This window comes from Dreissena polymorpha, chromosome 1, assembly GCF_020536995.1.
Source record: "Dreissena polymorpha isolate Duluth1 chromosome 1, UMN_Dpol_1.0, whole genome shotgun sequence".
Classification (NCBI taxonomy): domain Eukaryota; kingdom Metazoa; phylum Mollusca; class Bivalvia; order Myida; family Dreissenidae; genus Dreissena; species Dreissena polymorpha.
Window position 1 is genome coordinate 62587055 of NC_068355.1, and position 12692 is coordinate 62599746.

Genomic DNA, 12692 nt, shown 5'->3' on the forward strand with positions numbered 1-12692 from the left:
TTAAGTAGCCAAGTCTAATCAAGCTGTTCTGTAGCCAAGTCTAATCAAGCTGTTCTGTAGCCAAGTCTAATCAAGCTATTCTGTAACCAAGTCTAATCAAGCTGTTGTGTAGCCAAGTCTAATCAAGCTGTTCTGTAGCCAAGTCTAATCAAGCTATTCTGTAGCCAAGTCTAATCAAGCTGTTCTGTAGCCAAGTCTAATCAAGCTATTCTGTAGCCAAGTCTAATCAAGCTGTTCTGTAGCCAAGTCTAATCAAGCTGTTCTGTAGCCAAGTCTAATCAAGCTGTTGTGTAGCCAAGTCTAATCAAGCTGTTGTGTAGCCAAGTCTAATCAAGCTATTCTGTAGCCAAGTCTAATCAAGCTGCTCTGTAGCCAAGTCTAATCAAGCTGTTCTGTAGCCAAGTCTAATCAAGCTGTTCTGTAACCAAGTCTAATCAAGCTGTTCCGTAACCAAGTCTAATCAAGCTGTTCTGTAGCCAAGTCTAATCAAGCTGTTCTGTAGCCAAGTCTAATCAAGCTGCTCTGTAGCCAAGTCTAATCAAGCTGTTCTGTAGCCAAGTCTAATCAAGCTGTTCTGTAACCAAGTCTAATCAAGCTGTTCTGTAGCCAAGTCTAATCAAGCTGTTCTGTAGCCAAGCCTTATCAAGCTGTTGTGTAGCCAAGTCTAATCAAGCTGTTCTGTAGCCAAGTCTAATCAAGCTGTTGTGTAGCCAAGCCTTATCAAGCTGTTCTGTAACCAAGTCTAATCAAGCTGTTCTGTAACCAAGTCTAATCAAGCTGTTCTGTAGCCAAGTCTAATCAAGCTGCTCTGTAGCCAAGCCTTATCAAGCTGTTCTGTAGCCAAGTCTAATCAAGCTGTTCTGTAGCCAAGTCTAATCAAGCTGTTCTGTAGCCAAGTCTAATCAAGCTATTCTGTAGCCAAGTCTAATCAAGCTGTTCTGTAGCCAAGTCTAATCAAGCTATTCTGTAGCCAAGTCTAATCAAGCTATTCTGTAGCCAAGTCTAATCAAGCTGTTCTGTAGCCAAGTCTAATCAAGCTGTTGTGTAGCCAAGTCTAATCAAGCTGTTGTGTAGCCAAGTCTAATCAAGCTGTTCTGTAGCCAAGTCTAATCAAGCTGTTTTGTAGCCAAGTCTAATCAAGCTGCTCTGTAGCCAAGTCTAATCAAGCTGTTCTGTAGCCAAGTCTAATCAAGCTGTTCTGTAACCAAGTCTAATCAAGCTGCTCTGTAGCCAAGTCTAATCAAGCTGTTCTGTAGCCAAGTCTAATCAAGCTGCTCTGTAGCCAAGTCTAATCAAGCTGTTGTGTAGCCAAGTCTAATCAAGCTGTTCTGTAGCCAAGTCTAATCAAGCTGTTCTGTAACCAAGTCTAATCAAGCTGTTCTGTAGCCAAGTCTAATCAAGCTGTTCTGTAGCCAAGTCTAATCAAGCTGTTCTGTAGCCAAGTCTAATCAAGCTGTTCTGTAGCCAAGTCTAATCAAGCTATTCTGTAGCCAAGTCTAATCAAGCTATTCTGTAGCCAAGTCTAATCAAGCTGTTCTGTAGCCAAGTCTAATCAAGCTGTTGTGTAGCCAAGTCTAATCAAGCTGTTGTGTAGCCAAGTCTAATCAAGCTGTTCTGTAGCCAAGTCTAATCAAGCTATTCTGTAGCCAAGTCTAATCAAGCTATTCTGTAGCCAAGTCTAATCAAGCTGCTCTGTAGCCAAGTCTAATCAAGCTGTTCTGTAGCCAAGTCTAATCAAGCTGCTCTGTAGCCAAGTCTAATCAAGCTATTCTGTAGCCAAGTCTAATCAAGCTGCTCTGTAGCCAAGTCTAATCAAGCTGTTCTGTAGCCAAGTCTAATCAAGCTGTTCTGTAGCCAAGTCTAATCAAGCTGCTCTGTAGCCAAGTCTAATCAAGCTGTTCTGTAGCCAAGTCTAATCAAGCTATTCTGTAGCCAAGTCTAATCAAGCTGCTCTGTAGCCAAGCCTTATCAAGCTGTTCTGTAGCCAAGTCTAATCAAGCTGTTCTGTAGCCAAGTCTAATCAAGCTGTTCTGTAGCCAAGTCTAATCAAGCTATTCTGTAGCCAAGTCTAATCAAGCTGCTCTGTAGCCAAGCCTTATCAAGCTGTTCTGTAGCCAAGTCTAATCAAGCTCTTCTGTAGCCAAGTCTAATCAAGCTATTCTGTAGCCAAGTCTAATCAAGCTGTTCTGTAGCCAAGTCTAATCAAGCTGTTGTGTAGCCAAGTCTAATCAAGCTGTTCTGTAACCAAGTCTAATCAAGCTGTTCTGTAGCCAAGTCTTATCAAGCTGTTCTGTAGCCAAGTCTAATCAAGCTGTTTTGTAGCCAAGTCTAATCAAGCTGCTCTGTAGCCAAGTCTAATCAAGCTGTTCTGTAGCCAAGTCTAATCAAGCTATTCTGTAGCCAAGTCTAATCAAGCTGTTCTGTAACCAAGTCTAATCAAGCTATTCTGTAGCCAAGTCTAATCAAGCTGTTGTGTAGCCAAGTCTAATCAAGCTGTTCTGTAACCAAGTCTAATCAAGCTATTCCGTAGCCAAGTCTAATCAAGCTGTTGTGCAGCCAAGTCTAATCGAGCTGTTCTGTAGCCAAGTCTAATCAAGCTGTTGTGTAGCCAAGTCTAATCAAGCTATTCTGTAGCCAAGTCTAATCAAGCTGTTGTGCAGCCAAGTCTAATCAAGCTGTTCTGTAGCCAAGTCTAATCAAGCTGTTGTGTAGCCAAGTCTAATCAAGCTGTTCTGTAGCCAGATCTACTTACCTGACACAGAGGTCACACATAACCATCATCACATTGTTACGTATGGCAGTCTCTGTAGACACTTCCAGTTCTCGTGCCAGGGCGGCTATAACCTTCTTAGCTAGCTGTTCATGCTGCAGACATAGCTTACCTGAAACAAGTTTTGACAGCAACTAGAGCATTGTCACAGACACGAATAAGACCCCCGCACCACTCTGTCAGCTATGTTCGAGGGCTAACAACTGAGAAATGTTCAGATCAATTGGAATGGAGAATACTTCTTGCAGATTCATACAATATGTACTAAATGGAGATGACGTGATTTAAGTTTCGCTTGAATTGCTTGCCAAATGTGGAAAAAGTTTGCTCCACAAATTTTAAGAATTTAAAAATGCCAACAAACCAACTTTCCAAAATAGTGACATCAATGTACACTCTCCCTGCACAATTATAATACAGTTTGACTGCGATAACTATCATTTCGCAGTCAATCATTGAAATTTATGAACAAAATATCCAATAAAATAACATTTTAAACTTGTATATATACAATTGTGAATAATTTTTAACATGAAAATAAATCAATGGCCATAAATTTATAAATATGAAAAACATAAACCTCGTAATTCTTGAGCAAGTCTTAATTTAACTGATTCATATTCATTTCATTCCTTCATAAAATGGGTGGTGTTCTGAGAAAACTGGGCTTAAAGCTAGTGCGTAAAGTGTCATCCCAGATAAGCCTGTGCAGTCAGCACAGGCTAATCAGGGACGACACTTTCCGCCTAAACTTGATTCTCGGTAAGGAGGGACTCACTTGAAACTAAAAATACATAAAAGCGGAAAGTGTCGTCCCTGATTAGCCTGTGCGGACTGCACAGGCTAATCTGGGACGACACTTGACGCACATGCATTATACCCAGTTTTTAAGAACACAACTCGGGGTTTTTATCTGATTTTGGGGAAAGGGCCTGGCCTTTTTTTAGGGGGAAAAAAATCGCGCAAAACGCCGGATTTTGGGGAAAAAAATCACATGCAACTCCAGATTTTGGGGGAAAATAAGGAAAGTCTCAAATAATCAATTAAGCATATTTTACTGTTATTAAAACATATTCAAGGAAACAGAAAATTTAATTATGCAATATTTATCTATGTTCTACACTGGATCAGGTTAAGGTTTAAAAAAACAAAAATTGCAAGGGAAAATGAAATCTAGGGGAAAATTAACCAGCTGAGGGGAACAAAAAATTGGATGGGAAAGGGCCGATTTTCGGCTGGTCACAAAGAAGGAAAAAAACCCCTGCGAATCAAATGTTCAAACATGCCCAACACAAATTTATTTGCATTACTTACCAAGTGTGATGAACGCAAATGCTCTGATCCTGCTGGACATTTGTGAGCCCCTGAACTGTGTGAGTTGTGTCCCCTGTGTGAATTGTGTACCCTGACTAGCCTGGGTGCCATGGCTGTCAGTAGAGCCCTGGGAATTGCTGAGACCGTCTGAACCAGCAGACGTGTGGGCTGAGGTAAAATAAACCAAAATTACTCTAACAATGGTAATGTACATATTTTTATACTTTATATGAATAATTAAAGGCAAGATAATCACTAGACCTGTCAAGATCAATAAAGCAATTTTTTTCCTTCTTCAACAACTCCTGTAATTGCTGAAAATAGTACCTCATATCCAGGTTAAAAAGGGTGTTTTTGTTTAACCTTCTTGGTGGCAAGATACTGTAGTCCAGTTTTGAACAAAGACAGCATTTATTTTCCCCTCATAATCATGAAAAATCTTTGTAAATGTCTAAATGACACTCACATTTCACACCTTGCAATGGTTGAGTAAAAATGTTAAACTGCTAATGAAATGTTACTCAATAACGAAACGTTAAGTTCAAACCTAATTCCATGCTGAGAGCTACATGTTACCTGAGGTGTGTGCCTCTGATGGTGTGGGTGTGGGGGCAGACAGGGGGCGGCTATCATGTTACCTGAGGTGTGTGCCTCTGATGGGGTGTAGGCGTGGGGGCAGACAGGGGGCAGCTATCATGTTACCTGAGGTGTGTGCCTCTGATGGGGTGTAGGCGTGGGGGCAGACAGGGGGCAGCTATCATGTTACCTGAGGTGTGTGCCTCTGAGGGGGGTGGATGTGGGTGCAGACAGGGGGCGGCTATCATGTTACCTGAGGTGTGTGCCTCTGATGGGGTGTAGGCGTGGGGGCAGACAGGGGGCAGCTATCATGTTACCTGAGGTGTGTGCCTCTGATGGGGTGTAGGCGTGGGGGCAGACAGGGGGCAGCTATCATGTTACCTAAGGTGTGTGCCTCTGAGGGGGGTGTAGGCGTGGGGGCAGACAGGGGGCAGCTTTCATGTTACCTGAGGTTTGTGCCTCTGAGGGGGGTGGGTGTGGGGGCAGACAGGGGGCGGCTATCATGTTACCTGAGGTGTGTGCCTCTGAGGGGGGTGGGTGTTGGGGCAGACAGGGGGCGGCTATCATGTTACCTAAGGTGTGTGCCTCTGATGGGGTGTAGGCGTGGGGGCAAACAGGGGGCGGCTATAATGTTACCTGAGGTGTGTGCCTCTGAGGGGGTGGATGTGGGGGCAAACAGGGGGCGGCTATCATGTTACCTGAGGTGTGTGCCTCTGATGGGGTGTAGGCGTGGGGGCAGACAGGGGGCAGCTATCATGTTACCTAAGGTGTGTGCCTCTGAGGGGGGTGGGTGTGGGGGCAGACAGGGGGCAGCTATCATGTTACCTGAGGTGTGTGCCTCTGAGGGGGATGGGTGTGGGGGCAGACAGGGGGCAGCTATCATGTTACCTGAGGTGTGTGCCTCTGATGGGGTGTAGGCGTGGGGGCAGACAGGGGGCAGCTATCATGTTACCTAAGGTGTGTGCCTCTGAGGGGGGTGGGTGTGGGGGCAGACAGGGGGCAGCTATCATGTTACCTGAGGTGTGTGCCTCTGAGGGGGGTGGGTGTGGGTGCAGACAGGGGGCGGCTATCATGTTACCTGAGGTGTGTGCTTCTGAGGGGGGGGGGGGGGTGGGTGTGGGGGCAGACAGGGGGCAGCTATCATGTTACCTAAGGTGTGTGCCTCTGATGGGGTGGGTGTGGGGGCAGACAGGGGGCGGCTATCATGTTACCTAAGGTGTGTGCCTCTGATGGGGTGGGTGTGGGGGCAGCTATCATGTTACCCGAGGTGTGTGCCTCTGATGGGGTGGGTGTGGGGGCAGACAGGGGGCGGCTATCATGTTACCTGAGGTGTGTGCCTCTGATGGGGTGGGTGTGGGTGCAGACAGGGGGCGGCTATCATGTTACCTGAGGTGTGTGCTTCTGAGGGGGGGTGGGTGTGGGGGCAGACAGGGGGCAGCTATCATGTTACCTAAGGTGTGTGCCTCTGATGGGGTGGGTGTGGGGGCAGACAGGGGGCGGCTATCATGTTACCTGAGGTGTGTGCCTCTGAGGGGGGTGGGTGTGGGGGCAGACAGGGGGCAGCTATCATGTTACCTGAGGTGTGTGCCTCTGATGGGGTGGGGGCAGACAGGGGGAGCTATCATGTTACCTGAGGTGTGTGCCTCTGATGGGGTGTAGGCAGACAGGGGGCAGCTATCATGTTACCTGAGGTGTGTGCCTCTGATGGGGTGGGGGCAGACAGGGGGCAGCTATCATGTTACCTGAGGTGTGTGCCTCTGAGGGGGGTGGGTGTGGGGGCAGACAGGGGGCAGCTATCATGTTACCTGAGGTGTGTGCCTCTGATGGTGTGGGTGTGGGGGCAGCTATCATGTTATCTGAGGTGTGTGCCTCTGATGGTGTGGGTGTGGGGGCAGACAGGGGGCAGCTATCATGTTACCTGAGGTGTGTGCCTCTGATGGGGTGGGGGCAGACAGGGGGCAGCTATCATGTTACCTGAGGTGTGTGCCTCTGAGGGGGGTGGGTGTAGGGGAAGACAGGGGGCAGCTATCATGCTCTGTACCAGCAGGAAGACTCGCTTGGGCACCTGGCCCGGACACAGCTGTACCACCTCTCCCAGCGTGAACAGGTAACACACCACCATGTCTTCACTGCTGTTGATGCCTGTAATCATAACATTCCAATACAGAGGTGTTTAACTTTATTTAATTGTTATATACTCTTTTTTAAATGTTAACAAGAGCTGAGTTTGTGAATAGCCCCTACTGTGCTTTGAAGCCACACAGCAGCTATCCCAATAATAAGATGCGTTTGTGAAACACTATTTGACCTTTGACCTTGAAGGATGACCTTGGCCTTTCACCACTCAAAATGTGCAGCTCATGAGAAGTTGTAATGAAGTTATAGTGTATATTTAATGAGCAATTTTGACCCATATATTTGACCTTTGACCTTGAAGGATGACCTTGACCTTTCACCACTCAAAATGTGCAGCTCCACGAGATACACATGCACGCCAAATATGAAGTTGCTATCTGCAATATTGCAAAAGTTATGGCAAATGTTAAAGTTTGACGCAAACAAACAAACCAAAAAACAAACAGACAGGGCAAAAATAATATGTCCCCCAGTATAGACTTGTAGACATAAAAAATATCAATTGATGCTTGACAAAGTTATTGGCCTTGGACAGTATTTGAAAGCGTTATTAACACAAATCCATAAGACATATTGTTGCGCGCCAGCTGCTCTGTCTTCTTGTGAAGATTGTAAAATGTAGAAACAAGTTAGTTTTAAGCTTAATGTAGCTTTATTCTTTAAACATAAACTCAAATGACATAATAGTTATAATGTGGCTGTAACAACAGTAGCAGCACAACTTTATTCAACTAATAAATATCCTAATAACTTTAAAGAATGATTCAATATTTAAAAATGTGTATGAAGCAGACCCCTTAATTTGTTAGGTCTACAGACTATTGTATTGATATATTATTTATATCTATTGTATTCTAATACTAGCTATATGAATTCATTATATTTAGTATTGCTTACAAGTTTCTTAATATTTAACAAGACATGTTTGTGTATGTCCCCCCATATATTTAACCTTTGACCTTGAAGGATGACCTTGACCACTCCAAATGTGCAGCTCCATGAGATACACATGCATGCCAAATATAAAGTTGCTATCTTCAATATTGCAAAAGTTATGGCCAATATTAAAGTTTGACACAAACAAACAAACAAACCAACAGACAGGGCAAAAACAACATGTCTCCCAGTAGAGACTGGGGGACATTAAAATCGGTGTCAACACCCTTGATGTTTGACTTAATTCCTTAACAAAATTTCTGGGCCCTTTAACACTCGAGTGACCAAAAAGATGGTCTATGACCAATTTGACATGGCTCCACAAAGAATGAATGGTCAGTGGCCCAAAAGTTGGTCATGATGATGTCAATTGACCATAAAAATGGTCATGAACGCTCAAAATTACATGAAAAATACAACGCCAGATTCAAATTTTGAACATTGAATTTATGTAAAACAAAATATGGGCGCTTAGAGAGATGGATAGACCACTTTAAACGAGAATAATACAGAGATTTCGACAAATCTAATAATAATCTGTTTCATGCTTAGTTGAGTAGCTGCCAGAAATAGCTTAAAGTTGTCCGTAATTCAACGTGACAAAATGGCTGCAACTGGATGAGAAATGTGAGTGATCTGACAATAACAAATGAAAAATGTACTAATGTATGCATATTAAAATAGACATGCAGCAAACTTAAGATGAAAAGGTACGGTCACACAATGTTATAAAAAGCTTACAATGAGCACAAACTTATATATCGTTACATGAAATTGAAGTCCAGACACAGTAAGAAAAACAAAGATGAAAGTGGAATTCGCAGTAAATGGTTGGCATGTTTTTAAACTGCTTTCTCTTTTGTTTGTATGATATTCTGTGAAATTAACAAGGCATCTTGATAGTTGAATAGTTACCATCATTCTGTAGGATGACTTTAGACAGGTAGCTGTCACATGCTGTAAGAAGTTCTTTAGCCCATTCAGTTGCCAAGGCAACGTTTCCAGACTCACTTGACTGCACACTGCACAGCTGAACAAAAACAAATCAATGATTTCAGCGCCCTCACACTACTTTGGGGGAAGGGGTCCGCAGCCCTTAGTAGGGGGAATTTTTGCGGCGTTTCCCATTATTACATGTGTACATGTTTGCACTATATTCATTGCATTTTTCATAATTTAGTATGTTTGAAAAGATTAAATTGAAATAGAATTGAGATATAATAATCATGAGACCCCAAAAGGGGAAAAAAGTATACTTTTCAGGTGGGGGAATGCCGCCGAAATTTGGCGGCAGATTTGATAGATTGAGGGATTGATAGATTGAGGGCCCTAGATTTACTGATAATATAACTGGCAAGTATCATATAACAATGAAAAGTAATTTTTAGAATTTCCTATCATTTCCTATCAGATTTATGACAAGCTCATTATTTTAATGCTTTTGTTGATAATAAAAACAATTATATTTTCTAGCAAATGAATTTTATTTTACTTCACTTTTCTGCAAACCAGGACAGAGCGTGTAACCAAATTACATGACATAGAAATGTTTTGATTATATTTTAATAACCATCCATTTAACTCTATTTCTGCTGTTTAAAAAGAACAGTTTAGGTTTTGTGTTATTAATATAATGACAATTAACAGTGTAGGTATAGACACTGACCTTAGATAAAGTAGCCACAGTGACTGAGATCAATTCTGGGGGAGAGTCAAACTTCAGCAGACGCGACTTTAGATCCGAGCTTAGGTTTTCCCGATCACTGCTCTGTAAGTGCTTGGCAACATATTTCATCACAGTCAGCACCCGTTCCAAGATATCACTAGAGTTTTCATCATGTCCATGACAAGTCCAGTACTTCAGGAGAAAGGAAGGGTTGATCTTTGGTGCTGCAGGAGCTATTTCAGCAAGCAGCATCCAAGCTCCCTGTTTAACAAGAACAATGCATCATGACACCAAAAAAACTTCTAATAAACAAAGTTTTAGGTAACAGACTTGAGATTGAATCCGTAGCATAATTTTGGGGAAACTTTACAAGTAATAAGTTTGATTTCATTCTGAAATATAGTTTCAAATACCATTTGATAAGATGAAAAACACACACACAAAAACAACAACAAATAACAGTAAAATGTGTCCATACGGTAACCCTGTCTCAAAACTCCATTTATGTATATAAAACAAGATGCGTTTGTGAAACACAATGTCCCCCTATATGACGTTTGACTTTGAAGGATGACCTTGACCATGTGAAGGATGACCTTGACCTTTCACCACTCAAAATGTGCAGCTCCATGAGATACACATGCATGCCAAATATCAAGTAGCTATATTCAATATTGCAAAAGTATTCATAAAATAAGCGATTTGGGCAAAATATATTTGACCTCTGACCTTGAAGGATGACCTTGACCTTTCACCACTCAAAATGTGCAGCTCTATGAGATGCACATGCATGCCAAATATCAAGTTGCTATCTTCAATATTGCAAAAGTATTTATAAAATAAGCGATTTGAGCCACATATATTTGACCTCTGACCTTGAAGGATGTCCTTGACCTTGACCTTGTACCACTCAAAATGTGCAGCTCCGTGAGATACACATGCATGCCAAATATCAAGTTGCTATCTTCAATATAGCAAAAGTATTCATAAAACAAGGGACAAAATTGTCACAAAACCAGGTTTTCATTGTGAAAAAAAAATCTGATAAAGGGAGAAAACTCAAACTGAACTTTTGAAATGAACAAACAAAATAAACCCCCTTTGTAAGTTTGTTTTTAAAAAAAATCTATTTTTAGTCGTGGCGACCTTGACATTGGAGATATTGGCGTGATTCTTTCGTGCGACACACCGTCCCATGATGGTGAACAAATGTGCCAAATGATTTTAAAATCTCACAATGAATGACATAGTTATGGCCAGGACAAGCTCATTTATGGCCATTTTTTACCTTTGAACTCAAAGTGTGACCTTGACCTTGGAGATATCGACGTAATTATTTCGCGCGACACACCGTCCAATGATGGTGAACAAATGTGCCAAATGATTTTAAAATCTGACAATGAACGACATAGTTATGGCCCGGACAAGCTTGTTCCGCCCGCCCGCCAGCCAGCCCGCTTGCCAGCCAGCCAGCCCGCCCGCATTCGCCAATCTAATAACCAGTTTTTTCCTTCGGAAAACCTGGTTAATGAGCGATTTTGGCCATATATATTTGACCTCTGACCTTGAAGGATGACCTTGACCTTGACCTTTTTCCACTCAAAATGTGCAGCTTCATGAGATACACATGCATGCCAAATATGAAGTTGCTATCTTCAATATAGCAAAAGTTATTGCAAAATGTTAAAGTTGGCGCAAACAGACAGACCAACAGACAGACCAACAGACAGGGCAAAAACAATATGTCCCCCACTACTATAGTTGGGGACATAAAAAGTAGGGATGCAATAGGTTACAAAATCATAAACCTGTTAAACTTTTTCCATAACCGGTTATTAACTGGTTAACCGAAACGCCTTCAGTAGTAATGATTTAGAGTTCGTAAAAAATGTCATACCTCTCAAAACGCTCTGTAGAAACAAGTAATTTCAAATTTGAAATCGCTTGCGTTGATAATATGACCGTTTGGTAATAAAATGTATTATACAGTTTATTTTAATTATTTTGTAAATGTATGCTATATATTTTATTTATTTTTCCTGTGTAAATGCATAGGAGTAAAAAAATTAAAGTACTACACAATGTTCATTTTCACATGTTATTAACTTATTTTTGGTTGGGCCGCTTATATTACGTTCGCTTCATATCGCTCACAAAAATGATGTCTTCTTTTGTACATTCTGTTTTTATTTTTGAAACTCAAATCGGCTTAACATGGAAATGTTTTTTCCTTTTTAATTCGACGTAAAGTGGGTCATGTGTGTTCAGCAAATCCACATTTCTTCTTATTCGATAATTGCATATTTTTTTGTTTGCATTTTAGTGTTTGTAGCCGAAATATTATAGTTTGATTTTCTTTATACAATTAAAAAAATGTGGGTAAAATAAAGAACATGAATGCAAATTAAATTAATTTTCGAAATGTAAGTTGAATATTTTATATAATCAGTTCATTTATTTAATAGCAAAGTAATTAAGTATTATGATCTCAAATACTGATAGTAACATATGTTTGTTAACATACCAATTCGCACAAATTTTAAGCAATTTCAGAAATACTAAATTTAACGGTTTTATTTTAAAAATAGTTTTAATTGATGTTGAACTATTGAATTAGTTAATAATTTGCTTTATTAAATAAAACTTGCATCGGACGGTAATGGTGGAATCGTTAGACGTAAATTATCCTAATGATATTAATTTTTGATAAAACAGATCGACCTTAACTCGTCGTGATTTCAATTACGAATGCAATTCTTGATAAAATTGTAACTTATAAACACGGTATTTTCGTGAGCAATCAGTGTTGGATATTGGTTAACTTATTATCAAAATAAGCTGTCCAATATCTCAACTATTTTATATAGCGAGTTCAATAAACGTGTCAATTACGTCTCCGCTAATAGCTCCCACTCACCGCAGTTTGCTAGTTAAATTTTCGCGAGTCAAAAAAAACAATATTGTCAGTTATCAAAACGTACCCCCCTATTTGTTATCACAAAGGTATTGATTAATTGCTTTATTACGTTGATTGTTGACTAGTTATTTATTACCGTCGATGGTGCAGCATGTTGTTCTAACTTGTCGCCAGCGCAAGTTGGCAGTATGTCACGCGAAAAAGTATAATCGTACGAATTATTCCATGAAAAAAACCATAATCAAATCTTTTTTCCAGGTTAACCTTTTCCCGAAAATGTAACCGGTAAACTGGTCGTTTCGGTAGGACCAGTTAACCTCTTGCATCCCTAAAAAAAAGATGTTTCTGGCAAAATTTGAGTTCGATCTCCAAGTGTA

At 41.2% G+C, this 12692-nt stretch overlaps 1 protein-coding gene across 5 annotated transcripts in view; it reads right to left on the minus strand.

Moving 5' to 3' along the window:
* The window catches only part of LOC127831960 (condensin-2 complex subunit D3-like), a 136374-nt gene that overhangs the window by 79812 nt on the left and 43870 nt on the right, over positions 1–12692 (minus strand). For all 5 annotated transcript variants that reach the window (XR_008026586.1, XM_052357067.1, XM_052357058.1 and 2 more), the window contains 5 exons: positions 9399–9659; positions 8648–8762; positions 6635–6802; positions 4085–4252; positions 2753–2882 (listed from right to left, as the gene is read on the minus strand). Coding sequence is in view for 4 of the 5 variants with exons in the window: in XM_052357067.1 (XP_052213027.1) it covers positions 2753–2882; positions 4085–4252; positions 6635–6802; positions 8648–8762; positions 9399–9659 (842 nt within the window). In the remaining variant the exon portion in view is untranslated. The remainder of the gene's footprint in view (positions 1–2752; positions 2883–4084; positions 4253–6634; positions 6803–8647; positions 8763–9398; positions 9660–12692) is intronic.